The sequence below is a fragment of the Sprattus sprattus genome (assembly GCF_963457725.1).
Source record: "Sprattus sprattus genome assembly, chromosome: 14".
NCBI classification, from domain to species: Eukaryota; Metazoa; Chordata; class Actinopteri; order Clupeiformes; family Clupeidae; genus Sprattus; species Sprattus sprattus.
Window position 1 is genome coordinate 24,569,479 of NC_137912.1, and position 27,951 is coordinate 24,597,429.

Below are 27,951 nucleotides of genomic sequence, written 5' to 3' on the forward strand. Positions count from 1 at the left end.
CGAGAACGTTCGCCCTGTTTGAGGCACTACCGAGGGGGACTGACGATGGACCTTGAGAAAAACAATAAAACTGGATAAGATACCAAAAAACTGTACGTGGATGTTAAATGTGCGAGCAAATGAGGATTTTCTTGATTAACTTTTTTAAAACGTTTAATAATTGAGGATTATCAACTCCAGACGCACACACTCAGGAGCGGTAAACGGGAATTCCGGAAATTTGCTCGGGGATGTCCTTTCCGGTAGTAGGAGAAAAGTTTGTTGATTTCACGGTGAAGATATTCCTGGAACCTTTTCTTTCCAAGGTATGAGCTGAAGAATTAGTTAATATACCCAAATAATGTATATAAGCTGTTTTTAAACTGTAGCTACTCCTAGCTCGGTTTGGCCGTCGATTAAAAAGCCACGGTACTACGATTGCAAGTTATTTTTTGTCACTCAGAGTATTCCATTTTACATTCTTGCAAAGTATGTTCGAAGATTTCGAGTTGTTTCAAAGTGTAAACAAGAATGAACTAATACGAGTGCACAATTTAAGTACAATCTTAATCTTGTCAAACTTTGTACTTTAAACAACGTGGTACACGTCGTGATTTTTGTGTGTGTTAATCGTTTCGTATTGGTTGATCTAAGCATTTATTATAAACGCTATCTAGCTAATGGATAGGGTTTGCATATTGTCCTATGCTGGCAAGTTGCAGCTCGCTACTTATGGTTATAATGTTACCATCTTCTGACGAAGCTATTTCAGTAGTGTGTCTCGAGTTTTGTGACGACCCAAGTCTTTTTCAAGCCACCGATGTTTTTTATTTTAACGTCACTCATGACACAGGTTTGTTGTGACCAGAGCCTTTAGGCCTGTGTTATTTTGGACTGTCTACGAATATTTTTTACAATGACTAAGATGTGTTTTGTCTGCACAGAAACCTTGCCATTAGCTGAACAGCCACATTATTTAATAAAATGTTGCTTGAATTTGAAAAAAACATGGTGCATGTAGGTGAATTGTAACAATCCGATTTAATTATATACCTAAAAAAGTGTGTTGGGTATAGAAAATTGTATCTGTTTTTCAGCAGCATGCTTGAAAAGCTCATATACAGAGCTGTCACTGTAGGTTTTGACATCCCTGGTAAGACATGCAAGCATTTCACCATTTACAAAAGAGCATTTTCATAATCTGCTGCCAAACAGAGAATGCTTATTTTTGTCTGAAGTTTGTTATCTAATGTCAGAGAAATGCAGGATGTAGGGTCCAGAACATTACAAGTTAAGTTAATTAAGCCAAATCTATAGTCAGAACATTTCCTCATCAAAGGATGTGAAAAGGCTTGTGATTTGTAAGGCTGTTCTAAGACTGTGTCAACTCTTTTTAAAGCTGTGCCTGAACAAAGTAGATAGACCCCTAGACTGCTAGGCAGACAGGGCTATCAAAAGATCTTAATTTAGCGTGGTATTGCTCCTCAGGATTCCAGGAACAACACAGGGCTTAAGAACAGAGCACGTTTGGCTCCTGGCTCCTCAAAAAGATGCTCTGTTTGGAAAATGCAAATAGATCCCATTTCTGTTCCTTGGGACCGTGCAGTAGTGCAGGCAAGACTTCAGCGTTTCCAGAGTTACTACATGCAAACTGCAGGAAATGTTCTGTGATTTTAAAAACAAGTATGCTATTCAGTTGGCAGTTAAATTAGGTCAAATGTGTTTGCTATTTAACCACCATTGGAGAAATAACACAATTGCATTTACTGTTCAAATGGCTGCTGTTCTAATAATTGGCCATATAATTAATGCATTTTGCATGCTAAAGCGGTCTACCTACGTACCTTTGGTTTTGTGGCCATTTCTGTTCTCCCTAACAGTAATTATAGTCTAGGACAAAGCAGAGAATGGAGATGCTAATTCACAGCTAGCTGTCTCTGACTTTAGGCTATGTGGACACAGCCAAGACTAATGATCAAACACAATGTCTGAAAGGTCCCACGAGGATAGAGCTTCTCTATGCTGCAAGTGTTTTTGTTGCCAACTCATTTTGACTTGTTGTCACTCATTCAACTCCTCTTCTGTCTGGGGCACATAGCTGTAGAAGTGGCCTAAGCACAGCCTTTAAATTCAAACTTTTTCCATGAACTTTCTTAACAAAAGCATAATTTAGGGGTTATTAATCTATCTATAAATCCAGGAATCTCTGTGTGTCAGTCTGTCAGTCTAGGGCGTATCTCACTGACGGTAGTTACGTTAGTTATGAGATTTCGCATGTAGCTTACGCATGTCATGAACCTGTGCATCCTTGATTTTGAAGATTTTTGAATTTATAGTTTTCGAGATATTTGTATTTTACCGTTTCCCGTAGGAAACAATGGGTTATCGTCTCCCGTCCCGTCGGCACTATGGGTAGTGACGTCACAATGAAACGCGTAGCGTTATTAAACTATCCTGCCTTCACTCAAAGTTCAGAATAGCGTTTAGATATGATAAGGAGATCCGCATTCAAATTCTTCTTGGTAAACAGATACAGACTTTTGCTCAGGTAATCTTAAGACAGTGATTGATTTTATCTATTCGTTTATTTTTAAGCTTCTTTATAATCTAAATACAGTGATTGATTTCGTTTAGTTTATTTTTAAGCTTCTTTATATTAAGTTTCAAAGTTGATGCGTATGGGCCTCGCATGTAACCAACTCTCATTACCATGTTAAGTAGTATATTGTAGTTTGATGTATTTGTATAAGAGTTAGCTTTCTATTCAATGTTGATGGTAAGCCTAGACCAGTGACCATGCGTTCATGCATCTACTGACGCAATGAGAGGTTTTCAGATGTGTCCCGATGTATCTGTTGTAATTCGTGTGTAGACTTTGTTTTCTCATAATTGCAATATTATAAACCTCAGTCTGCATTTACCCTGGCTGGGAGAGGCTGTCATTCGGAAGATACTGTGTGTGATCGCCTTTGCTCTGTGTTCATTAAACCTGTCAGAGTGTATGAATAAATGGCTGGGTGCCAATCAAAATCACAACGCAAGAGTGGCCGCTACAAATGGTAGCTTATATTGATAAGCCTTGGAGGCTTTCAGATTGTACATTGCTTTCCCATCTGTTGCTATGGAGTCCACGAAATACGCGCAATTCTCGCTGTAAGTTATGTCGGGCCACGTCGTCATGTTATCCTCCCAGTTCTGCACTGAACAACCGCTAGCCTACACCTACGTCTGCTAACACTACAGAATGCATAATTCCTACGGGCACTGCACTAGTAATAATAATAATAATAATAATAATAATAATAATAGTAACAATAAGGCGTGTTAGACATTTATGAGATGATGATAAATTGGCAATGATTTATTGTCCTTAAATGAAAGATTCTTATTGAAAGATTCTTATTGAATGAAATTGGTAAATTTTCAATGTGTTCGATTTTATATATCTGATTCTACATAGAGGCAAATTTGTCTAACATTTTCTATGTTGTTAGTTGCTAACTGCTCCTAATTGTCTCTTCGAAACGGGCATCTAAATCTGAACAGTCAGCGAATATATTTGGTTGAATTCGTAGAACCATTCAGCAGAACGACATAAAGAATAATACATTAAAATGGCACAAAGTCAAAGTAGCTTTAAAAATAATTTTCTGCATTTCTTCAAGGAAACGTCTGTGCTTCTCTTCGTTTTAGTTTGTTTGTTTGTTTGAGCCCACTTGTTTGAAGGTGCCTGTGACATAGGCGGCACAACAAAGAGCTCCCCCCCCCCCCCCCCCCCCCCCCTCTCTCTCATGTTCTCTGTCTCCCTTGCCCACTTGTTCCCAGTAAACCCTCTATCTCCCAAATGGACCATGTAATGGCTGCACTAGCTCTAAAATGTTCTCTTCGCTCCACATTGAACATTTCCTGGAGGGGGAGGGGAGAGGTTCGACAAAATTGAATTTTCTCCCTAAGTGCCCAGTCATCTTTATTTATTTATGTTTTTCTCTCCTGTGTTTGAGGATGAAAACAATGAATACCTCCTCTCCCCTGTCCCTGTGTACACCAGCCTTTGGTATCCACTCCATGAAAGGGAAACTGAGTTGAAACATTGAGGAGAGGAATCCTTCTTACTAAAAATACCCCTAAATGGATTGAGAACTTGGTGATTGAAGTGTTATGATGCATACAACTCCCTTCTGATGGCCGCTGCTGCTCTTGCGATGCATTGGTTCTGCTTCACCTTAATGCGGTGAGAATGGAGCTCAAACTAAGCTAAGACTTCTCTGTGTGTTTTGTAACTCAAAATCATAAGAACTAGAGAGAACCACCACCACCACGTCTTGGCTGGTACTCACATGGAGCAAACAACAAGACCAGGGAAATACAGCCTTGTACTTTGAATGAGAAATAAAAGGTCAGTTATATTGCGAAGGATATGATTGGAGGTAGTTTATTGATCCCTGAAGGGAAAAATCAAACAAGCCTTCCAATGAAGGGATGTTGTAAAAAAATAGTGTTGATTCCTAAAAGGTTCACACTTATTTGACCTTGACTGGAAGGGAATGACTTGTATAAGACGTGAGATCTGTGACTTTACTAGTTACACAAGTGGGTGTCTGTACGAAGGCAGAGGGCTTGAAATTACAATGACAATCTGATCTGCTGTCAGTTCAGAGAAAAACTATTTTCAATCATTCCAATCTAATGTGGACACAGAGGAAGGTCTATGACCACTGCACATAGTGTTTTTCCTCTAATGCCCTGTAAATCTCCACAACATTCTAGTGTAGGCCTAGTGTACGTTTAGGTAAATTTCCAACACCCACGCCAGAGCATTTATGAGGTGTATTCCAAGTGTCTTTGAGCAATGAAAGGGAGGAAGGATCATTACACTGGCCTGAACTTGGCTTTTATGACAAAGTTTATCACTGGGATTGGAGGATATAGTGTGTAGGTTTTTTTTGCTCATGGTATAATGTGAACTGGGTCAGTGCATTAATATTGGGCTCTGGTGTTTTTGTGTGTACAGAGCAGTGTGACCAGAACAAATACATTAGAATGCCATTGAGTATGTTCACTGATTCTTGGGACCATGTGACCATTGGGGGAGATTGTCCACTGTAGACTGTTTTTTCTTCCACATTGGAAAGAAAGAAAAGAATGCTTCCGGGCAGAGCCAGTATGTATTGGTGATCTATACAGCTAAAATTAGAATCTGCTTCATTATGAATTCCTGATCCTCACATGATATCAAGCAAATATCAGGCTGTTCCTAAGCTGTGCATGCGAATCATGCATGTAAGAGCCAAGTGTCTGCACTGCTAACACCACCAACAGTTGTTTCCACACCCTTAAGTCCTTGTCATTATCTTACGCAATGTGTAACATTTCTGAGTAAGATATCTGTAGATAGTTACTGTCACTTTAACTGTGCTTGATTTGAATAATAACTGCTTAATAGATCAGCAAAGCTAGCAGCTAACTTATAGCTACCTCTCTAGGAAACAATATTAATCGGTATTTAGTAGTGGTGCCTACTTAGCCTTGTCAATCAAATGAAGTTAGAAAATCGCAATGATTTTTTGCTTCTCTGCTACATTGTATTGCGTAAAGAAGTATGTATAGTATAGTGTAAAAGTTAACCCTGTGCATTGTTGATCATAAACGGCCCTGTGTATTTGCAAGCAGTAATGCTTTGCCTCTGTGCTGCAAGCATGGCTTGGCTGTTACAGCAACCAAAGTAGCAACAGTGTCCTCTAACTTCATCAGAACAATATTGATGTTGTCCATTAGAGCCGAAGCAGAGGCATTATTTTATTTTAGGTGTGTGTGTGTGTGTGTACGTGTGTGTGTGTGTGTGTGTGTGTGTGTGTGAGAGAGAGAGAGAGTGGCAGGCACCGTAGGAAATGGCAGTCATGTGGCTTTTGTTAACGAGTGTTTCTCTCTGTTTCAGGACAAAAAAGTCATGTTGTTTGGTATTAGCTGGAGCATGAAGAGAACACACGCACCCATTATTAGGGGATCATCTTCTCTTGGTTTGCCCTAGGGAAAGAGGAGCGGTGTGGTCTAGAGAGACCCCCCTCCACACAAGCATGGCCTATGAGGTATTGGTATCAGTAGAGACTACAAAAGCTACATGGTGGTAAAACATCTCATTGAGCTCTGATTTCTTGCCTTGTATTTTGGGGTAGGCTATGTGATCCTGTTTATTGGAGCTCACTTCATCACGTTTACTGTGTAGTATAGGATTTTAGGAATCAGAGGAATTTAGGTTTTACATTACCTGAATAATTCACTTATGTACGTATTGTTTCAAGCACTTGCATAACATTGTAAAGACGTGAGCTGCTACTCTGGAGAAGAGCATAGCTGGTTCAGTGATTCAACACTGCTAGGGTTCTTCTGACTGGAGTAACTTAGTTAAGCATCAGCATAGAATGCAGTCAAAGGGAATATTACTGAGCTTGAAGGGAGAATATGAGCTTCATTTATTTTTCTGTATGAAGAGAATTTAATGCTGTGTGTATTATAGCATCATTTGTGTTAATAGCGGTATCCTTTTGAGACTGATTATTGCTGCATAGAAGAATAACAGTGCAATTGATGCCGTGTTTGTTTAAAACCACAAGAGTCACTGATATTTTCCATAATTTGTATCTTTGAAAGTAATTATGGTTGACCTCTGTGCAATGGAAACAGCATTCCGTTTTTCCACATTTACATGCAGCCAAACTTAAGTGTGCCCTCAAGCATTCACTACAAAGGAAGAACTACAATGGGAGGTTGTAAAATAGTTGCATGTCAAGTGTACCACAGCGACCATACGCATCCAAGTGCCAGTCCATCCTTAACCTAGAATGATTCAAGCTAATGTGTGATTCTGCAGCCTTGGATAACCAGGAGATGAATAACATTTTCACATCATAGCATTTAGAGTGTAAACATGAGAAATGAACCCCTTTCAGCTGGACACTCCTATCACTCCTAGATCAGATGGACACTCCTATCACTCCTAGATCAGCTGGACACTCCTATCACTCCTAGATCAGCTGGACACTCCTATCACTCCTAGATCAGCTGGACACTCCTATCACTCCTAGATCAGCTGGACACTCCTATCACTCCTAGATCAGCTGGACACTCCTATCACTCCTAGATAAGATGGACACTCCTATCACTCCTAGATCAGCTGGACACTCCTATCACTCCTAGATCAGCTGGACACTCCTATCACTCCTAGATCAGCTGGACACTCCTATCACTCCTGTGCTGGTTTCCCACAGCAAGAGCCCCAGTGAACCACACTAACCGCCGCTCTTCATGGGCTTTCATTTCCATTAGCTATGGCTGATCGTTCACTTTGATCTGGTCGCCTCCACTCTCGGCACAGGCTCTTTTCCCCACGGCCCCCAGCTTTCCTGTTGGCTTTACTAAACCGTCTGGAATTATCGCTGCCGATGGCAATCCTCACGTTTGATTTCCACTTCCTACGGCTTGCCCTCCATTTCCCGCGCAGCCAGGGACACCCGTCACAAACAGTGTTTCGCCTCAAGATTAGCCAAGGCTTTTTGCCACAGTTGTATTATTCAGTGGATTAGCGTTGGCTCTGAGTATGTAATTGCAACTTAATAACAAAAGCTAAAAGGATTTAGTTAGTCGTCACCCAGTGTTAATAAATACCAAAGGGATAAAGAGGGGAATGTTGGTAAGGGCTTGAGTGTTCAGAATTTTATGGACTTAAATAACAGTGTCCGTTGGGTTTTAAGGCCCAGAAGGTAATTTAAGTGTTTTCTTACCAGCTGCAGGGACAAGAATAGAGGCTCATTATCTATTGTTATCAGCCTTCTCCACAGGTGTTCTTTATTTTAAGATGGCGTGCCTGTGATGAAATCATCAGGACACAAGAAACTCGGAAAGGTTTTGATCTGGAAATACCTCTCAATGAATGTCAGTCCTGTCAGTTCAAAGTAGTGTACTGTTTGAGTGCTTTTCTTCGTACTCTATTGGTCATGCTATTTGGTAGCTGTCTCTGCTGGTCCTGTGGTCATTATGGCTGGTTGCAGTGTGGTCTTCAGTGCCTCGGTGTATGTTTTTTTTTTTGTTCATCACCCTTTTATTTAGCCTGGATACCAGCCCGAACTCCGCCCACAACATTTTTGGTCTGGGAGATTCGGTCTGGCTTTGAGCTAGTTGGGAGAGAGTATCATCGGTCGGATAAAGCCGTACCAATCAAATTGTCAGGGTGGGCTTTATATGATGATGGACAGATGATCAAGCGGTAGATTCGAAATCCTCCCAAGATGGCGTGTACCGGGAGCTTGTAAGTGGGACATATTTTATGTAAATTATGCTATCTACATGACTTTTTTTTATGTCTACATTGACTCGGTTAGTTGTATATGTGCAACACGAATGTTGCCGAGGATTGTATGTCTTAACTGAAGCGCTCTAGGCCATTATTGTTAGGTCATTACTATCGCTTACACCAAAAATCCATTGAAACACATAGTAGCTAGCTAGCCTTGCTGCTAATTAGTAACGTGAGCAGGCATATCTCAACAGATATTGACAGCTCATTCATTTTGAAAGAGGAACAGAGAAACGCGATCAAGGCATTTGTCGATCGAAAAGATGTTTTTGCCGTCCTTCCTACGGGATCAGGTTAAAGTTTTAATGCATCAGATGGTCACACTACGTTGCTCTGATTGGTTCTAGGTATCCAATTGAGCGAAGAGGCATTTTTTCCCCCTGGTTCGTTGAAACACGCCCCATAATCACAGCCCAATGGTTCAGTATCAGACTCATATTCTGACTAGAATTATGAGTGTGACATCGTCAGGCTAGCTTTTATTATCAATGGGCCCAAAAATGAAAGCACCGCTCAGCCAGTGTAACTGGACCAACCAACTGAACAGAACCACTACATTTTTAGTGCAGTTGCACACTGTATGACATTCTCTCTTCTCTCTTTTTCAGACTTGATGCTGCAGTAGCTGTGTGTTCCTGTGCCACCACCCTGACCATGACAGCGGGACTGTTTGAGAGAACTATGACTCTGATCCTGCCCTGTCAGTTTGGCTGCCCTGTGAGGTAAGAGGCCTGGCAGAGCTCCTGACAGCAGCATTGGCAGTTTAAACCTCTGTCGGTTATGTCCAAGCGGCATTAGCAGTTGTAACTTCTGTCTGTTACGTTCAAGTGCTGTGTCTGTGCAAAATATTTAACCAAAGGGTGTTCCAGTTTTGTCCCTCCTCGTGACATATTAGGATTCTTTCCCTGAATACATAGAGAGGTGTTTGTGCGTGTGCGTGTGCATGTGACAGACATTCAGTTTCAACCACAAGTTTGCAGTGGATAGTGAGCTGTTTACTGCGTGATCTCTGAACCATTTCAAATAAATACAACCAATGATGACTTTCTGTTGACATAATCCCAGTCTGGCAGTTGTGCAGTATGATCAGCATAGTGAGACTAAAATATACACACAGAAACAAAGAGCCTAGTAACGTCATTATCCTAACACACCCTTACATGAACGGACAGCAGTCACTGTTAAAGTGATGGGATCAATCCTTCTCAGTCTGAGCTGGTTTAAGTGCATGCGTACACAAGGGCTAGCTTGGCTAAGTGAGTCGATGGAACTCTTGTTTTTATTGTCAAGGAACGGTAGTATAGTCAACAGCGTCTTATCTGTGGAGGTATGCTCATGAGAACTTGTGAATGATTGCAAAAAATGCGTTGGGACAGTGGCGGTATCTACGATGGGTCTATGTTCGTGGGAATACAGGTCTGACGTTCGAGCCTCCAAACATCTGTGGCGATGTTCAGACCCCTCAGGCCCCATGGTCTGGGAAAGACCGGGGAGCTGGAGCCTTCCGTGGTGTGTGCCACACTGTCATTACCCTGTGACGCACTCCCACTCAAGATAGCAGCTTCTTTTTTGGATTCCAGAATGTGCCTGAGCTTGTGCATCCCTCTAAAAGCCAGCGCAGTATTTTCAGCTGGATGGGATAATTATAGGGCTGAGCGCTCTACTGCTGCAAAAGGAGACTCATTCTATAGCTTGAAGGACCCAAAGTGCTCCAGCCACATAGTTCAAAGCACCTATGCTGGTAAAGCTAGAAAAAAAAACGATTTTGACAGGATGGGAGATTGTTGTTGTCACTTGGAGGTTTGGGGGCTGTTGCATAATGGAGAAGAGTCAGTGTTGAAGTTGAACAGCAGAAACAGAGTCAGTGTTGAAGTTGAACAGCAGAAACAGGGTCAGTGTTGAAGTTGAACAGCAGAAACAGGGTCAGTGTTGAAGTTGAACAGCAGAAACAGAGTCAGTGTTTAAGTTGAACAGCAGAAACAGAGTCAGTGTTGAAGATGAACAGCAGAAACAGAGTCGATGTTGATCGGCAGAAACAGAGTGAGTGTTGATCAGCAGAAACAGTCAGTGTTGAACAGCAGAAACAGAAGCCTCTGGGAGGGTGAAAGGGAGCAATTGATGGTGTTTTGTCATTAGTGAGTGCTACCACATTATTATAACAATGTACGTCGAAACCTGCGCTCATACGTGATAATACTTAAACAGTCGTTGTTCAGATTACTGGTAAGAAAGAAGATATTGTAACCTGTGTAATTCACGCCATTACAACAGCAAAGCTAAAGAAAAGACACATTTTCCAAGTGACATTATTTTGATGAAAAAAGGCCTATTGCAAATTTGAAATTTTTCGATTCTTCTTTTTACCAGCAACAACAGAGGTTTCTTTTGTGAGGGTCAGATTGATCGTCATTCAGGAAACAGTGTTATTGCTGAACTCTAGGTGGCCTTACAGTGACTCACGCAAGTAACCAGACCTTAGTAAGCCTCCCCTATGACATCATGTGAGGGCAGGCTCTATGAGTGTACCTTGTCACCTATCTCAGCCACCATAACCAGAAAATGTTTCATTCCGTGATCCCCTCGAACGACGGCATCCTGATCTTTCTCATGGTGTAACTGACCGTGGTGCATTTATACTGGCGCAGCCCTTATAACTCAGACAGCCGCACTTCTGTTCCAAGGCTTCGGCACACATGTGCCTTACTATCTCCATCTGCATCTGCTGCAGAGGTCACGGAGGCTAAAGGTTTAATGACTGGAGGAGGGGTCTGCCTGGGCGGTTGTGTGCCACTAGGGCCTTCCCCCCCGGGGCCATTTTCTCAGTTAGCTCCCCAGTGATCGATGATGTAGGAATATCTTACCACATGACCTGCCCCATTTTGCGCCCCACTGACTTCCAGAAACATAGCAGTTCCTCATAATGAAGTCACTGTTAAGGGCTGTCCACACTGCCAGCAGTAACTATAACGACAGCTGTAACTCAACACTGACCAGTAAGAAGGAAAACCTCTCCGAAATATAACTTGTGTTTTTTTTCATGCGATGCCTTTAAAATTCGATGGATTCCAATTGGTTGTCATTTTTTTGATCAATCACACAACTGTTCTGAAAGTGATGCCCAACAATACTGATGTTCATGCTGTTATTGTTACCGTGTGTGATGTGGACATGACCATTGTAATGAGCTAGAGTAGTATTTAAAACTATAGCATTTATTGTCATTACTCAAGTTATCGTTGGCGATGTGGATGGGCCTCAACACTTTCTGTCTGTCTTTTTGGCATCTACTTCTTGCTGTAGTTTTTCTTGTGATTTAGTGTTTTTATTAGTTTATTAAAGGTTTTTTGGGTAAGACATATAGTGTTAGCCTGGTGACACCAGCCTACGTATTTCCGCCTGAATTGATTTCAAGCTCATACTCAGTCTGGCCCAACCCCATTGACAATCGTCTCCAGAACTCAAAATTTTGCAGGACCAATCAGCGAACAGTTCAGAGCTGTGACGCAAAACTCGCCTTGGAGGAAAAGACACGAAAAGCTATCGGAAAAGTTGTCTCAACTCTCGAGAACATCAGAAATTTAAAAGGAGAACAAGAGTATTTTCTTGTAAGTTTTATGATTGGAAAGGACGTCGTAGCTCTTCTCCCAACTGGCTTTGGGAAGAGTTTAATCTACCGAATGCTTACTAAACGTTGCTGATTGGTTAAGGGAACTCCAATGATTTTAAACCTCAAGATAAGCACCCGTCCATCTCGGAAACCAAAATGCATTGGGTTGGCCCAGACTGAAAGACGGAATGAAATGGAGTCACAGGCTGGTAATCGCCAGGCTAATATAGTGTATGAGTAACCGAACAATGACACTGAATAGAGAATAGAGGGAATGAAAAGTGAAGAAAAATGAAATGCTAAAAGTGTTTGCAGCTCAAGTCCCTAATAGGGTTTTGTGTGTGTGTGTGTACAAATGAGCTCAGCACAGGCCACCCTAACTCTTCTCACATCAGCTAACCCTGCATTGGACCTTGGGAAAAGCTGACCTACCACATGAAAAAATGCAAAGAAAGTCATCTCAATTTCAAATTCCATGTTGAAATATAAGGCAAGATCCTTACGCCCTGAGTAGACTAAAAAAAACAGACATGTGATATAAGCAGGATCAGCATTACAGATTTGAAATGGAAGGTGTTCACCATACTGTAGATAGCACTTTTAGAATGTCCTTGTATGTATCAGTTTAAAGTAGGATGTAGTGTTGTTCTATTAACATGTATATCATTTTAAAGTAGAATATAATGTTGATTAAACTAGCTAGCTAGAACGCTTGCTGGATAAGCACCATTTAATCGGTATGTAAATAAATATAAATCTGCAGTTGAGGGTCCATGCATTTTCTAAGATGTCATAGAAGTCATTTACTTTGGAATGATGCCAAGACTCCAATTTTAGAATGGCTGACTTCCCAAGTTCTAGTGGACTGCACCATGTCTGTATTGAGGCCAAAGGATTGCCGACTTTATATGTACCACTGATATTCAGGGTAAAGTAGCTGTCAAGTTGTAGCCAAAACCTGCTGTTATTTCCCCATATGTTTGACCTATGCTGAATGGGCCACTCCTGACATTGTTTGATTATATTCAGGACTGCTTTATTTTTATATTCAGTCTAAGACATTGCTGTGCCCCATTTTGTCTCAGTGTTACCCAAGCCCTCAGCATTCAGTGAATTACGAAGTGCTCAGTATCTTCATATTTTTTATAGATTTACGGTGCCACCGCCATTATGGAAGCGCTGTGTGATTAATACCTCATCAGGGCTTTAGACCAACACAGAGTGCTCTGGCCCTCTCAAATCCAACCTGCAATCTTCACATTTATCATTTAACAATGTTCTGATGCTGTCTTCTGCCTTTGTTTCAGGGTCAGGAACCAGTGAAAGATAGACTGTGAGGATCTTCAGCGTGTCACTAGAAAGCTCCGTCTGGGGTACAACTAATTGAAGCCACAAATCAAGACATTCCTGCCAGGATGACTAAAACAGTCCTCGTCTTCCTCACAGTCCTGGGCATCTGCGTTCTGTCTGCTCTTCCTGCAATAGGTAAGGATGAAATTGAAAAATACAAATGAATAAATATAAATATGTTAAGCATTTCATGAAAAGTAATTAGATAAACATTCCAATAAAATAAACACTGTTTTGTGTGTTTAACTCACAAACTTTAAGATCATGATATTTAAGGCTGGTCTCCATGTCTTTTGATGTGCAGGGGTGTCAGTCATCGGCACTGGACACAATTTCAACCTCCCGACTCTTTATGCTATTTCTGTTTCTGCTTTGGGTAAAAATGGCTTTGGAAAGCCATTTCTTATTGCTTGTAAACCCAAACCAGACATTAACAAAAGGGCAGGCATGTTCAGCGACAACACAAGTCTCCCTTTAAATAGCTTCTAGCATGATCAGATCAGTGTCTGTGGACTGTTCCAGCGAGCTTCTGAAGAAGCTTCTGTTTTTGAGAGTGCCTTATCCTGGCTCGGCCCAATTTGGTTTTCAGTGGTGATTCAGTTTATTCCAGGTCCCAACTGAATTACCTCTATTCCATAAACAAGCCCAATAGCTCCCTTTATTTTCTCTAAAAATATTATACAAACATGGCAAGCTCTTTGGCTTGGTCAAATTTACAAAATTAGCCGCCGAATATCCATCATGTGTTTTATTTTTATTTTTACCCCAGCCTAGGAAAATCAATCCTAGACAGAGGACCTTGTGTCATGGGAAACAGCACAGTTACAAGCCAGTTGTTTTTCATCCCAGCTCAGAAAAACTCATCAGCTAACACTACCAGTCTGGCTCTGAGAGTCTTGAGCTGCAGCAGTAGCTGCTCCATGAGAGGGATCTCAAGGCTCTTTTATATAAACTGCCGTTCATTTCAGGTTGCCATCATTCCGCCTGTTCCTTCAGCATCATGCTTTGCTTTTCATACGACTCTGGCCTCATCACAACTCTGCTCTCCTACCCTCTCCTCTCCTCCCTCCCTCCGTCCCTTCCCATCCCTCCCTTCCCATCCGCCTGCACTGGGCGTGCTGCCCAGGCCCTACTACAGGAAGCTTGTTGAGTCTATTGTAGGTGCTCCACATTTCCCTCCCACACTTTTAACTGTTTCCTGTATTGCAGCCGGCGGGTGGCTGTGTGTGGAATAAACACACTTACATGCTCTCAAACGCTCGCTGGAAACAATGCTCGGCAGTCCGCGATTAGTGGGTGGACAGTGGCACGTGTGTGAATGTGTGTGTGTTTGTGTGTGTGTGTGTGTGTGTGTGTGTGTGTGTGTGTGTGTGTGTGTGTGTGTGTGTGTGTGTGTGTGTGTGTGTGTGTGTGTGTGTGTGTGTGTGTGTGTGTGTGTGTGTGTAATGCGTAGTGAGCTGTTCTGCAGCATAATTTGTGTGGACATTTAGTCTATCCAGTGACACTGCACAGTTTCTGAATTCATAAAAAATCTTTTGAATGGTTGTAATATAGTGTGTTGGTGTGTATGTATTCAAGAAATTGGACAAATTTGTAAATAAACTAGGTTCCAAAGGACTTCCAGAACGGATATGGATATATAAATAAATAATTAAGACTTGTATGCATAATCACTGATAAAATATTTTTTGACACTTGTCAACAAATTTGGGGCTTAAAATGTCATGGTGGTCATGTTTATTGAGGTCACCAGATAACTGCGAGTCCTTGGGCAGATTAATAGTTTTGTCTAGTGCTGGTATAGTGGCAGTGGTATAGCCATTGCTCGAGCCTCGAGGGCAAAACAAAGCACTAATACTCAGGCTGTCTGTAGGTATGGGCGTATTCATTTTGCCGTTTGAAGCCGTGGGTGAGGTGAAAATGGTGTTATGACGGGTGCCTGTCCCTTTAAGAGATCTCGAGTTCTCTGGCTTCCTGCAGGCTGAGAGAATGTGGTTAGATGGAATCATTACAGCACAAGCGCTGCCAGACCTCAGACTCCAGTGTGACGGCCAGCCAGAATGAAGCACACATGTTGGAAGAGAGAGGGAGACGAGGCAGACTTGAAGAGAGAGAGAGAGACGAGGCAGGCTTGAAGAGAGAGAGAGATGGGACAGGCTTGAAGAGAGAGAGAGATGGGACAGGCTTGAAGAGAGAGAGAGAGATGGGACAGGCTTGAAGAGAGAGAGAGAGACAGGGCAGGCTTGAAGAGAGAGAGAGATGGGGCAGGCTTGAAGAAAGCGAGAGATGGGGCAGGCTTGAAGAGAGGGAGACGGGGTAGGCTTGAAGAGAGAGAGAGAGAGACGGGGCAGGCTTGAAGAGAGAGAGAGACGGGGCAGGCTTGAAGAGAGAGAGAGACGGGGCAGGCTTGAAGAGAGAGAGAGACGGGATAGGCTTGAAGAGAGAGAGAGAGAGACGGGGCAGGCTTGAAGAGAGAGAGAGACGGGGCAGGCTTGAAGAGAGAGAGAGGGAGACGGGGCAGGCTTGAAAAACTATTATGGGGTTTTTCCGTTGGTACTTTTGGCCACGCCGAGCTGGGCTGTTCCGAATTAATAAGCATTTCCATTCCAAGTTGAACGGCACCAATCTGTGCTGTGCAGCGCTCATTTTGGACCCTCACCTGAGCAGGGCCAAACCATGACAGGTCCACCTCCAGACGCACCGAATTAACTTGAAAATCCAATCTCTTGTGGGATTGGCTCGGGTCATTATTCAGCACATCATTCATGTACTGTATATCAAGACATGTATGAGGCAGATCCATTTATAAAGTTGAACCTGGAAAGTTCTGGAGAACTGGCAAACTGGCAAGCTAGCCCATAAAGAATTAGAAACGGCTAAGATTAATGTTAGCAATGATTCGGGCTTATAAGTAATGGAATCAATTTTGACCAAGCAACCTCCATGTTCTTTGGCTAAAAAAAGAATTACTAGCCTGGCAAACAGGTTGGTTCCTTTTTAGACTAAGCCAAATATTTCCTTTATGGGCTAACGTCATACATGCTTAAATACATGTATGGCAACTGGGGTGGTAACTAGAGCTGGGTTTCGATTCAAATTTCAAGAATCGATTCGATTCCGATTTTTAAGTTTCAGAATCGATTTTTTTCAGATTTTCTCAGATTCCATCCAATTCGATCCGATTTCGATCTGATTACCGATTCGATCCGATTTCGATTCGATCCGGGGGTTAATGTTATTAAAAATGAAACATGTATTTGAACTGTTTCCTTCACTTCATGACTGTGTAGAGAAGCAACATATTAAAACTAGTATTATATCAATATTAAACAGCAAATCTTACAAGTATTGGTAGTTACTGATGGCTGGAAGACTGATGAAAAGGTTAAGGGTCAATCTACCTTCAAGAAAGATAATTCAGGACAATAAATGGAGGACATCATTGAGGTGACTATATCTGCAACAGTGGATTCCTACTGGGACACTAACCAGTGCATTATTATTATGCTTGAAAAAAAAAAAAAAATAATTAAATCGATCTATGGACGTACGAATCGATAATCGGTCGTTAATATGCGAATCGATTAAAAATCGGAAAATTCAACACAGCTCTAGTGGTAACGCAGGAAACTCACGTCACGCTTTGTGTCATAGAATTATTTGCCTCTAGTTCGTTGAATATTTTTGTATGTTGGGACACCTTGGTGGCCTTAATAACATTCTTAAAGACACACAGTCACGCAAGCAGACCAAGTGAGTTGTATGGAAAATGCAAGTCCAGGCTGTGCTTGGTCAACAGGCTAAACTAAGCGAAGATGTGCCGAGCGACGCCATTCATAAGGAAGCACGGCATCTGAGTGAGTGGAGGGTGGTAGAGAGAGAGCGAGAGAGAGAGCAGGAGGAGATGGAGCTGCCATTAAAAGCTCCAAGAGTAGAGGGGGATGGGAATGAAGAAGAGAGCAAGATGGAAAGAGACAGAGCTGCTGGGAGGGCTGTTTTTAAGAACTCTGTGAGAGAGAGGGAGAGAGAGAGAGAGCGAGGAAAACAGGGCTCTTTCATGCAGCTTACTGACTGGTCAGACCCCCTGGAGACTAGAAGTAGTGCATGTTACTGATTATTCAATTTTTTTATGTTGATCTATGCTTTGCTATGGGGAAGAGAGGCCAAGGGAGATTATATCGATGTTTAACTATGCCTGACATATTTCTGTGTTTAGTTTTCTGTGTTGAACTCCGCTTCACACCGCTCCAAGTGTTGGGCCGTGGCCCTCAGGATCTCAGTCCTTTGGAGACTACTGGGCTTAAGTGTCGGCCGTCGGCTCCTGGGTCTAGCGCTCCACATTCCTCAGCCCTGATTTACGGCCCCTCTCGCTGAGCAGGGCTTCCTCCACAAGGGGCTCGAAGGGCTTCCATGTACCACATACGCTCGTAAAGGCCATGTTTATGTGACCGGGTTTCACCTCCATAATCACCAGCATGTTCCACGTTTGACAAGGATGGCGCCAAAGTGTGGTGTGATCACTGATTTGAGATTGAGCTGATTTTTTTTTTTCATTGTTTGGTTCTGGACGTTTGTTTTCTTTTTATCCCCCCCAGAGTCGATGTTATCACAGTTACGACACTCGCATTCATGTCCTTTTCCTCTTTTATCAAAACAAAAGCTGAGAAAATCCACAGAGGATGTTTATCGTAATTGACTCGCTCTACTCGCTGCTCGTCTGCAAGCAGTGACTCATACGGAGGGTGGGAGGAAGGGCGGACACAGGAGCAGATGAAAGGGATTAGGGAAAGGTGGAAGATGGGAAGGAAAAGAAAGCAAACAAAGAACTAAACAGACACAGGGCATAAAGAATGGGTGCACAGTCTGTCTCATCTGCGTTTGACAGTGTGAAATTATGTGTCATTCACACTCTTACTTTGGAAGAAATGTTTTGATTTGGTACCATCCAGGCCACAATGATTGAAAGTTTCCATGTACTATGCTTCCCCCCCCCCACTCCCTATATTATCCTCCAGTCCTTCCCAAAGCCCTGACTCCTGTTGACATCTGCTCTAGGACTTGCTCCTCTGGCTTTCCTGGGGGGGTCAGGGGCCATGTTGGAAAGAGAGCCAAAGCAGCTGGTGCCATTTACTGCCCGTTTTTAATGTTTGTTTTCACATCGGGTCTAATCCTAATCCGGCATTCTCAGACTCGTTCTCAGGCACACACTTACTCTCGCCCCAGGCACACACTTACTCTTGCCCCAGCCACTGACTCTTGCCCCAGGCACTGACTCTTGCCCCAGGCACTTCCATAGCTTGTAATCCCGACCCTCACACTCGCTCTTCCTTGACTAATCCTGTTGACCGTAATCAGGCTTCATTCCGTTGGGTTTTTTAATTGCCTTTTTCCCCCATGCGTTACCATCAGATACGAGAAGGGCACACTAGACAGACATACTAGACAGACATATTCCACTACAACCATATTCCATTTCTGCCTACTCCACTTTTCATCACAACACTTGGACTTGTTATGAACTGGAAGAAAAACACACACACACAGGTCCACAGAGCTGGATGACGATGTGTGTGAACTACTGGAATGTTCTGAAAGTCGTTTCTTGTGTAGACATGAAATATTTAAGATATCTAATTTGTGCTACTTTGACAGCTGTGTTTAGATGCGTGGTATTAAAAAGACTGGGATGTAGAACTCTGCTATGTTGTATAGAGAAGGGATGTTTGAAAGTTCTGGTTTGTCACACAGGGAGGGTGTATTGTACTGTTTATGAGAGAGAGTGCGGGTGTCTCGCCTGGGCATGTCTGTGCTCGCTATGGCCTGAAGGTGTAGTCTGCTTAAAGAATAGGACACAACCCCCCTACCCTTCCTACAGACAGACAGACGCACACACACACTCACACACATACCAAAACAACGGAACCAGACGGGTATATCAGGTTACAGCTGCTTTTGAACATGCTCCCTGTCTCCATTTTTCTTCACACTCAGCTGGCTTTGATCTATGTGATCTAGTTTTGTCTTGAAAGTGCATCATTTAACATAACTGCAGAAGAGCCAGTGAACTATAGCTGTGGGAGAAGAAGAGCCAGTGAGTTAGAGCTGTGGGACAAGAAGAGCCAGTGAGTTAGAGCTGTGAGAGAAGAAGAGCCAGTGAGTTACAGCTGTGAGAAAAGAAGAGCCAGTGAGTTACAGCTGTGAGAAAAGAAGAGCCAGTGAGTTACAGCTGTGGGAGAAGAAGAGCCATTGAGTTAAATCTGTGGGAGAAGAAGAGCCAGTGAGTTAGAGCTGTGAGAGAAGAAGAGCCATTGAGTTAGAGCTGTGGGAGAAGAAGAGCCAGTGAGTTAGAGCTGTGAGAGAAGAAGAGCCATTGAGTTAGAGCTGTGGGAGAAGAAGAGCCAGTGAGTTAGAGCTGTGAGAGAAGAAGAGCCAGTAAGTTAGAGCTGTGGGAGCCCATCTTGTATTATGTTGCCAAAAACTCTGCAACTCTAAAAATCCTCTTTGATAAGAACTGCTTCCACTGTATAATTAAAACACTTCTCTCCGGACAACCAAATAAGCTCTGCTGGTCCTGTTGCTGTTGCCATATAATCGCACACAGAGGCAAACAAACTAATTGAAGAAACAGAACATAGACCCTTGGGAAGAAATGGCCAATTCCTAGCCCAAAGTTAGGACCAAATCCACAATCTTCTTATCAATTAATTAGGCCTAACTGTAATTCTAGCCCTGATTGCTCCCTATGTTCCCAGGCGGGCAGAACCCAGACTACGTGCTCCAAGGAACAGGGGTGAAGCCGGAGCCCAAGAGGCCCCCAGGCCCGGATGGCTCCACGGTGGCCCCTGAGGACGCCGACCGCTTCCTGAGCTGCTACTGCTCCGGCCACTGCCCCGAGGACGCAGTCAACAACACCTGCATGTGAGTCACCCTACCACTCACCCCACCGCCACTCTACGTATCTCTCCCCACACAGCACCTGTTGAACCATGCATGTGTATGTCTGTTCTGTACAGGACCAATGGGAAGTGCTTCGCCATCGTTGAAGAGGACGAGTTTGGAGACATGCTCCTCACCTCGGGCTGCATGAGATATGAGGGCTACCATTTCCAGTGCAAGGTACACCTCACCCACACACGTTAAACCATTTCCATTTTCAAAAACTTTTGTATGGGAGGTGAACTTCTTATAATGATGTTGATATGATGTGAATATGTTTGGATTTGTGTGTGTGTGTGAGTGTGAGTGTGAGTTACCCAACTTCAACAATTGTCCCTTGTGCTGTAGGATTCCCCAAATGCACAGACCAGAAGGACGATCGAATGTTGCCAGTCTGACTTTTGCAACAAAGACCTGCAGCCCACACTCCCACCTCCAGTCATCCAAGGTAAGAAGCCTCAGAACTCCGCTGGTTTGGTTTAGATGTTATTTGCTGTGATGTCAGACACATGAGGCCGGGGATGGGCCAGCAAGAGACTGTAACCTGATAGCATCGCATGAAATCAATAACGATATTCAACACTTAGGCTTCAGATCACAGCAGTCTGGCTGATGAAATGCTGTCTTTGTGACTATATGCAACATTGGTGTTGTTCTCTGAATAAGCTGTGCACAGTTTAGGGTTTGTGACTCATAGCAAGATAGATAGCAACATAGCAAGATAGATAGCCTCATAGCAAGATAGCTTGTGCTTGAGGCACAATGTCATTCTAATGGAATGTGCAGCTTTTTGTCCTCATGATTGTATTTATCAGTCCGTTCAGTCCAATAAAAAGGGCGGTGGTGGAAGGTGTGATGTGATTGCACAGCTGAGACGTGTCTATGTACATGGCAGCCAACACTGTCTGAGCCTTAATGAAGCAGTGTCTGGGATGTTTGTAATGCTATGAAATGAACTTCAGTGTTCTTCTCTGTTCTGTTATCACAGACCCTCTGTTTGGCAGTGCCCACTGGCTAGCCTTCCTCGTCTCCGTGACCGTCTGCTGCTTCACCCTCATAACCATCACAGTCATCTGCTACTTCAGGCAAGTGGATCCCTAGGGGATGGAGGTCTATATAATCTCTCTCTCCCTCCCTCCCCTTCCTGCTCTCTGCATCTTCTGTTTCCATTTGTATCCCCATACAAACCCTCTCTTGGGTACACAGTGACGTATGAGATGAACTTCGGGTCGAGTCTCTTTGACAGTGCAGTTACAGCCATGCAGTCAGAGGGTGAATCTTGCCAAACTTCAGATTGATCACTAGAACTCTCCTCCTCTGCTGACTCACTGACGCCAATGCTGTTGCCATGCAGATATAAAGTGCAGATGGAGCGGAGGCGATACGAGCGGGACCTGGAGCAGGACGAAGCCTTCATCGCCATGGGAGATTCTCTCAAAGAGCTCATGTACCACTCCAGCACAGGCAGTGGCTCTGGGCTCCCCCTGCTGGTAAGAGCAAGCGCTGCACATCAGTGCATACTGCAGTGCTTATTTTTTTATGTGATTGTGCAAGCAATCACAGGTTGTTGTTACGTTTTTATTATTGTTGTTGATGTTTTTGTTATTAGTGTGATTGTGCAGTCTTCTTTTTTTCCCTTTTCGCCTGTTTTGTGGCGCCGCTTCTGCTCCTAGTCCTTTTAATCATATATACATGCACATATACTACTATACTATTTATACTCCAACTCTGACACGTTCTTCTGCTCTTTATACTTTTAATAATATTTACGCATATATACTATTTTATATATATATATATATACTCCAATAATATATATATATGCACCACTCCTACTCTGACATGTCTGACCAGATCATGTTCGGTGCCCCACCAATCATTATTTAGTTTTTTTTTTTATATTATTTTCTGCTCGGGGAATCACATAGCATACAGGATCATTTCATATCGTTTTGGTCAATAAATTAATACAGAAATTAACACAAATATATTCTATGATTTTTTTCTATGAAGTTTTGTCTATTAAGCCTATGAAGTTTCATGAAGGTCGGCTATTTACACTGGCAAATATTGACTGCTGTAATGTTAGTGGGTGTTTTAATGCCACTTTGATGAGCAAGCCAATTGTAACTTTAGGAAATCAAATGAGGCCAAGAATAAGTATACTAAATTTCATAAATTTTACATTAGGCTTGAGATATTAATACGTCAGTTGTAGTGCCCCGTAATGGGGACACTTTCTGGGTAAAAAGGCGGGTGTCCAAAGAATGTTGTAGTGGTTGTGTGTACCTAGTTTTGATTAGAAGATATTGACCATAGAGTTAAAAGTAACTTTTGTCAGAACAAATCCAATATGGTTAACTAGCTCGAACTATACTAATGTAAAACTTGGAGGGCCTGTAACAAATACATTAGAATGACAGATGAGTTCTAAAGAGGTGAGTCTTGTATGTACCATGGCTGACACTTGATTAGACAGGTCATTCCACCACCGAGGGACCACTAATGAAAAGAGTCTTGATTGCCATCTCTTGTTGAATGAAGGCACATACTTCTCAGAGGACTAAAGTAGTCTTCTTTAGACTCTCAGGTCATCCTAGATCTTGAAGTAGTCTTCTTTAGACTCTTAGGTCATCCTAGATCTTGAAGTAGTCTTCTTTAGACTCTCAGGTCATCCTAGATCTTGAAGTAGTCTTCTTTAGACTCTTAGGTCATCCTAGATCTTGAAGTAGTCTTCTTTAGACTCTTAGGTCACCCTAGATCTTGATAGATTGTCTTTTTAGACTCTTAGGTCACCCTAGATCTTGATCAATTGGGTTGCGTATAATGATTGGAGACATAACACAACACATAAATGTTGACCGATTCATATTTTAATTTAAACAGTATGTGTGTTGTCTGTCTATGTGTGTAGTCAGTATGTCAGTTGGTCATAGGTGGTAGAGGATCGCCCCTCTGCGCCTTGTTAGAGGATATTTATTGCTCACCCAACAGGTGGTAGGAAAGTCAAACCTTTTTAAGTAGGGCAACGTATTAGCATCCATGTAAATGCAAAGGTTATGGTATGCAATGGCAGACTGCTATTTTGGCGCAATCACACTTGCATCTCTAGTTGTATTTCAAAGGTTAGGCATGCAGTACATTGATGATTGTGGTGTTAGTCAGGTGTGTCTGTTAACTGTTTTCTTCTGTGTGCAGGTCCAGCGCACCATCGCTAAGCAGATCCAGATGGTGCGTCAGATCGGGAAGGGCCGCTACGGGGAGGTGTGGTTGGGCCGCTGGAGGGGGGAGAAGGTGGCCGTCAAAGTCTTCTTCACCCGGGAAGAGGCCAGCTGGTTCCGAGAGACAGAGATCTACCAGACGGTTCTCATGAGGCACGAGAACATCCTAGGTATGTGTTCACTCTTTAACTCGCATCTCAGGCACACATCACATCCTCTCAGATGTATTGTCAGTATAACGTATCGCTCTGTCTGCGGAATGTGCTCAAACGTCACTCCCAACTTCATCAAATGTAACGATTAGGGTATAGCTTCACACTCTAACTACTACTTGGATGCCCCAAATCATTCTGCAGTTTTGAGAGTGTCTTTCAGATTTCCTAATATTCATTCATTCCTAGCATTTGTGAGTATTCAATTATAGCGTGATCTTAGAATAGGCTAACATGTCTCATCAATTTGTTGTCTTTTCTCTGCAGGCTTCATTGCAGCAGACATAAAGGGCACTGGATCCTTTACGCAGCTCTTCCTCATCACAGACTACCATGAGAATGGCTCCCTGTATGACTATCTGAGGGCCTCCACGCTGGACCCCCAGGCCCTGCTGCGGCTGGCCTACTCTGCCGCCTGCGGTCTGTGCCACCTGCACACGGAGATCTATGGTACCCAGGGCAAGCCCGCCATTGCACACAGAGACCTGAAGAGCAAGAACATCCTTGTGAAGAAAAATGGCACTTGTTGCATTGCAGACTTAGGACTGGCAGTTAAATTCAATAGGTACAGTACAACTATACCCTGTTTATTTCCTAATGGTTAACTTACTGTTCTTCCCTTTAGACTGTGCTGCTGTGACTGGGGATTTGTCTTTGAAAATGATCTGCAGAGTTTCTGACATAATTTAGACGAGACTCGTATTTAGACCCTAGATGAAGCTCACCTTTTGAGTGGAAGGTTACGCTCACAAATATGGGGGAGGCTGTTCTATCACTGATGGAACTTCTGACTTTATTATTCAATAATGAAGGAAAACAAATTGACTTAAAGGAATACATATTCTGTGTGCTGTGAAAGGTTAGATAAAGAATGTATTGTTGAGGGACACTTGTGGTTCTCCTCCTCCAGTGACACCAATGAGGTGGACCTGCCCCTGAGTACCCGTGTGGGTACACGCAGGTACATGGCCCCTGAGGTCCTGGACCAGACCCTCAACAAGAACAGTTTCCAGGCCTTCCTCATGGCAGACATCTACAGCTACGGCCTTATTGTCTGGGAGATTGCCCGTCGATGTGTGACAGGAGGTGAGTGTGTGACAATGTTGTGTACTATTTTATTAACTCTTGGGCTACTTTATTAACTCTTGGGCTAATCTCACAGAATACAGCAAAAAAAAGCTGATTTATAATGAAGAATCATTTTGAGAGGCTTATGTCTGGTCATTTAATGTACAGCCGCGGAAAAAATTAAGAGACCACTTAAAAATTATCAGTTTCTCTGGTTTTACTATTTATTGGTATGAGTTAAAGTAAAGTTAACATTTTAGTTTTATTCTATAAATTACTGACAACATTTCTACCAAATTTCAAATAAAAATATTGTCATTTAGAGCATTTATTTGCAGAAAAATGACAATTGGTCAAAATAGCAAAATAAATGGAATGTTTTCAGATCTCGAATAATGCAAAGAAAACAAGTTCATATAGATTCTTAAACTACACAACACTAATGCTATAACTTAGGAAGAGATCAGAAATCAATATCTGGAAAAACCGCTTTTGTTATTTTGACAATTGTCATTTTTCTGCAAAAAAAGCTCTAAATGACAGTATTTTTATTTGAAATTCAGTAGAAATGTTGTCAGAAGCTTATAGAATGAAACAAAAGTGTTAATTTTACTCAAACACATACCAATAAATAGTAAAAAAAAAATTAAAAAAAAAATTTCAAAGTGGTCTCTTAATTTTTTCCGCGGCTGTATATCATGTATGAATTATCACCTATTTATATTTAACATGTTTGTATACATGTTAATTCACCAAGAATTACGTTATTTCACCAAGAATAGTGTCTGCAGTAGAGACGCCTCAACCATTCCATTCCATCTCCACAGGTATAGTGGAGGAGTATCAGCCGCCATATTGGGACATGGTGCCCTCAGACCCTTCCTTCGAGGACATGCGAGAGGTGGTGTGTGTGAAGGGCTTACGGCCAGCTGTGACCAACCGCTGGAATGGCAGTGAGGTGAGACACTCAGTGGTAGTTTTAAAACCTGAAAGATTTCTCAACATTACAAAAAATTGTAATTAGTTAGTCTGCATTGCTAAGTGGAATTAAGTGTCTTGGCAGTAACCTTATGTTGTGATTTTTGTGCATTTTTTCCCTTCTCTTTCCTTCTCTCTCTCTCTCTATCTCTCTCTCCATGTCTCTCTCTTTGTCACTCCTTTCCACTACCCCATCTGTAGTGTCTGCGTGCTCTCCTAAAGCTTATGTCAGAGTGCTGGGCACATAACCCCGCCTCCCGCCTCACAGCCTTACGCATCAAGAAGACTCTGGCCAAGATGGTGGAATCTCAAGACATCAAAATATGAACGCTGTCCTCCGTGCGATACGAACGCAACTCAACACATCCACAAGACAGACACCACAGCCCACCCAGCAGCCTTACATGAACACAGAGAATCCAGAGCACGGGGCTCGTGGGTTTGTACGCACAGGAGCAAAGCACTGAGCAGCCGAGTGACTGCCGCTTGGTTCAGTTACACACTGACCCTGGTGCCGCCTTTGCTGGATGTTTGGCAGCTCCTTGTGCATGAAGGACGTGGGGGTCACCAGAAAGACTAGCTCTGGGGTTCAAGGCAAGGTGACCTTATTGGGAATAATGCTCTTTTGCCAACAGCCCCTCCCTCTTTTTCTTCGGCCCCGGCCTCTCTTCAATTTGGGAGAACATGGCCCGGCAGTCAGCCAGTGCTTTCCGTGAAAGCCATAGATGTATAGACATGTCCGTGTGAGGAGGAACCACGGGCATGAAACTACATGATGAATACAGACTTGGGCGAGGAAAGAGTAAATCCTCTCTTCTCTCTATGACTGGTGTCTCTCAGATACTCTTCTAAACGGTTCTTTGTAACTATATAAGCAGTTTTTTTTGCTGAAAACAAATACTATATTGACACTTCCACAGCTATTTAAGAATTAATCCTGTAAAGAATTAAATTGACTGTCGTTATGTGTTGTTTTGTTCAATATTTCCATATTATTTACAGATGCAGTGTGTCTGTGTCTGTGTGTGTGTCTGTGTCTGTGTCTGTGTCTGTGTCTGTGTGTCTGTGTGTGTCTATGTCTGTAGCTATACAGTATGTGTGTCAACCATTTTGAAAGGGGAAGTTCAGCTAAAGTCAAATTTAACAGATTTTCGGTATACTGTCCATACAGTTCATCCTCCAGAATACTGCCAGTGCTGAAGTCTTGTCTCTTTTTCTTTTACGGGTCTGAAGCATGCCAACTTATTAACAAATAATGGGACAGCTTGTGACTAAATTAGCATTAAGTTAAATAAATGCCACTTCACATAGTGAACACCATTTCACATAAATCATATTGTGACAAACCTGTCACCAAATTATATGATGTCCAAAATCACACTGGACATGCATTAAAGGATTGACTATATGGACTAAAATAGAAAAAATCAGTTAAAACATGACTTTGCTGAGCAGTTCCTTTCCCACAGTAACATTAATGTAATCTGATGGTGTTGTTAACTCGAGACTATTATGTTGTTTGAACCTTAGCTATATTCCGTGGCAGCCTCCAGATACACTTGCACCTTCTCAGGCCTTAAGAGCTTAAAAGAATGACTGGTGGCGTTGTTATGGCAGGGTTTATGAATGCTTACGACATGGAAATTAATGTAGACAGGTACTACGCTAACTAACTAGCTATCACCTTTGTATGAAAATCCTCTCCAACATAGCCATAATCTCAATATAGCCTTCTCTATACTAAATAGATGTATCCCTCTCACACAATGGCCTTGGACTGGAAATATGTTACTCAATATCAAGTATGCCCAGGCATATGGAAACTGTCATTATGTAGGAACATTTTGTTTTGTATGTAAAACATAACGAATTTCTGCATTGCCCTTGCAAGTGAATTCAATTTCAATTTTTAACACGATTTCCAAATTTTTCAAAACATACTTTTAGTTGGCAAACCATGTAGAATTTACACAGTATACATTAGATGAAGAAAAAAAAAACATCATGATCAAAATCAGCTCTAAACTTCAAAAGGTTTTTTTTTTTTTTTTTTTTTAGTAAACACGTTTCAGACTGTTCTTTAATTATTTGGATTAAGGCACCATCTTCAAAAAGATTGTTGATAATGGTGGTGATGCTGTATTTTGGAGGGCAATTACAAAAACATAATCAGCAAAGAGTCTGTGACTGCTGATAACAAGTTCTAGTGCCATTACAAGCTGTAGAGATATGGAATGTATAGAGCCACAT

At 42.4% G+C, this 27,951-nt stretch overlaps 1 protein-coding gene across 1 annotated transcript; it reads left to right on the plus strand.

Moving 5' to 3' along the window:
- The first annotated feature begins 51 nt into the window (after nucleotides 1-51).
- On the plus strand, nucleotides 52-27,951 carry bmpr1ab (bone morphogenetic protein receptor, type IAb). Its single transcript, XM_080851117.1, has 13 exons — nucleotides 52-305; nucleotides 8,938-9,051; nucleotides 13,244-13,421; nucleotides 20,039-20,204; nucleotides 20,300-20,402; nucleotides 20,571-20,670; nucleotides 21,211-21,307; nucleotides 21,577-21,712; nucleotides 23,421-23,613; nucleotides 23,923-24,220; nucleotides 24,566-24,741; nucleotides 25,551-25,681; nucleotides 25,903-27,951. Exons 3-13 carry the CDS (start codon nucleotides 13,352-13,354, stop codon nucleotides 26,026-26,028), a joined length of 1,596 nt encoding a protein of 531 aa, XP_080707243.1. The 5' UTR covers nucleotides 52-305; nucleotides 8,938-9,051; nucleotides 13,244-13,351; the 3' UTR covers nucleotides 26,029-27,951.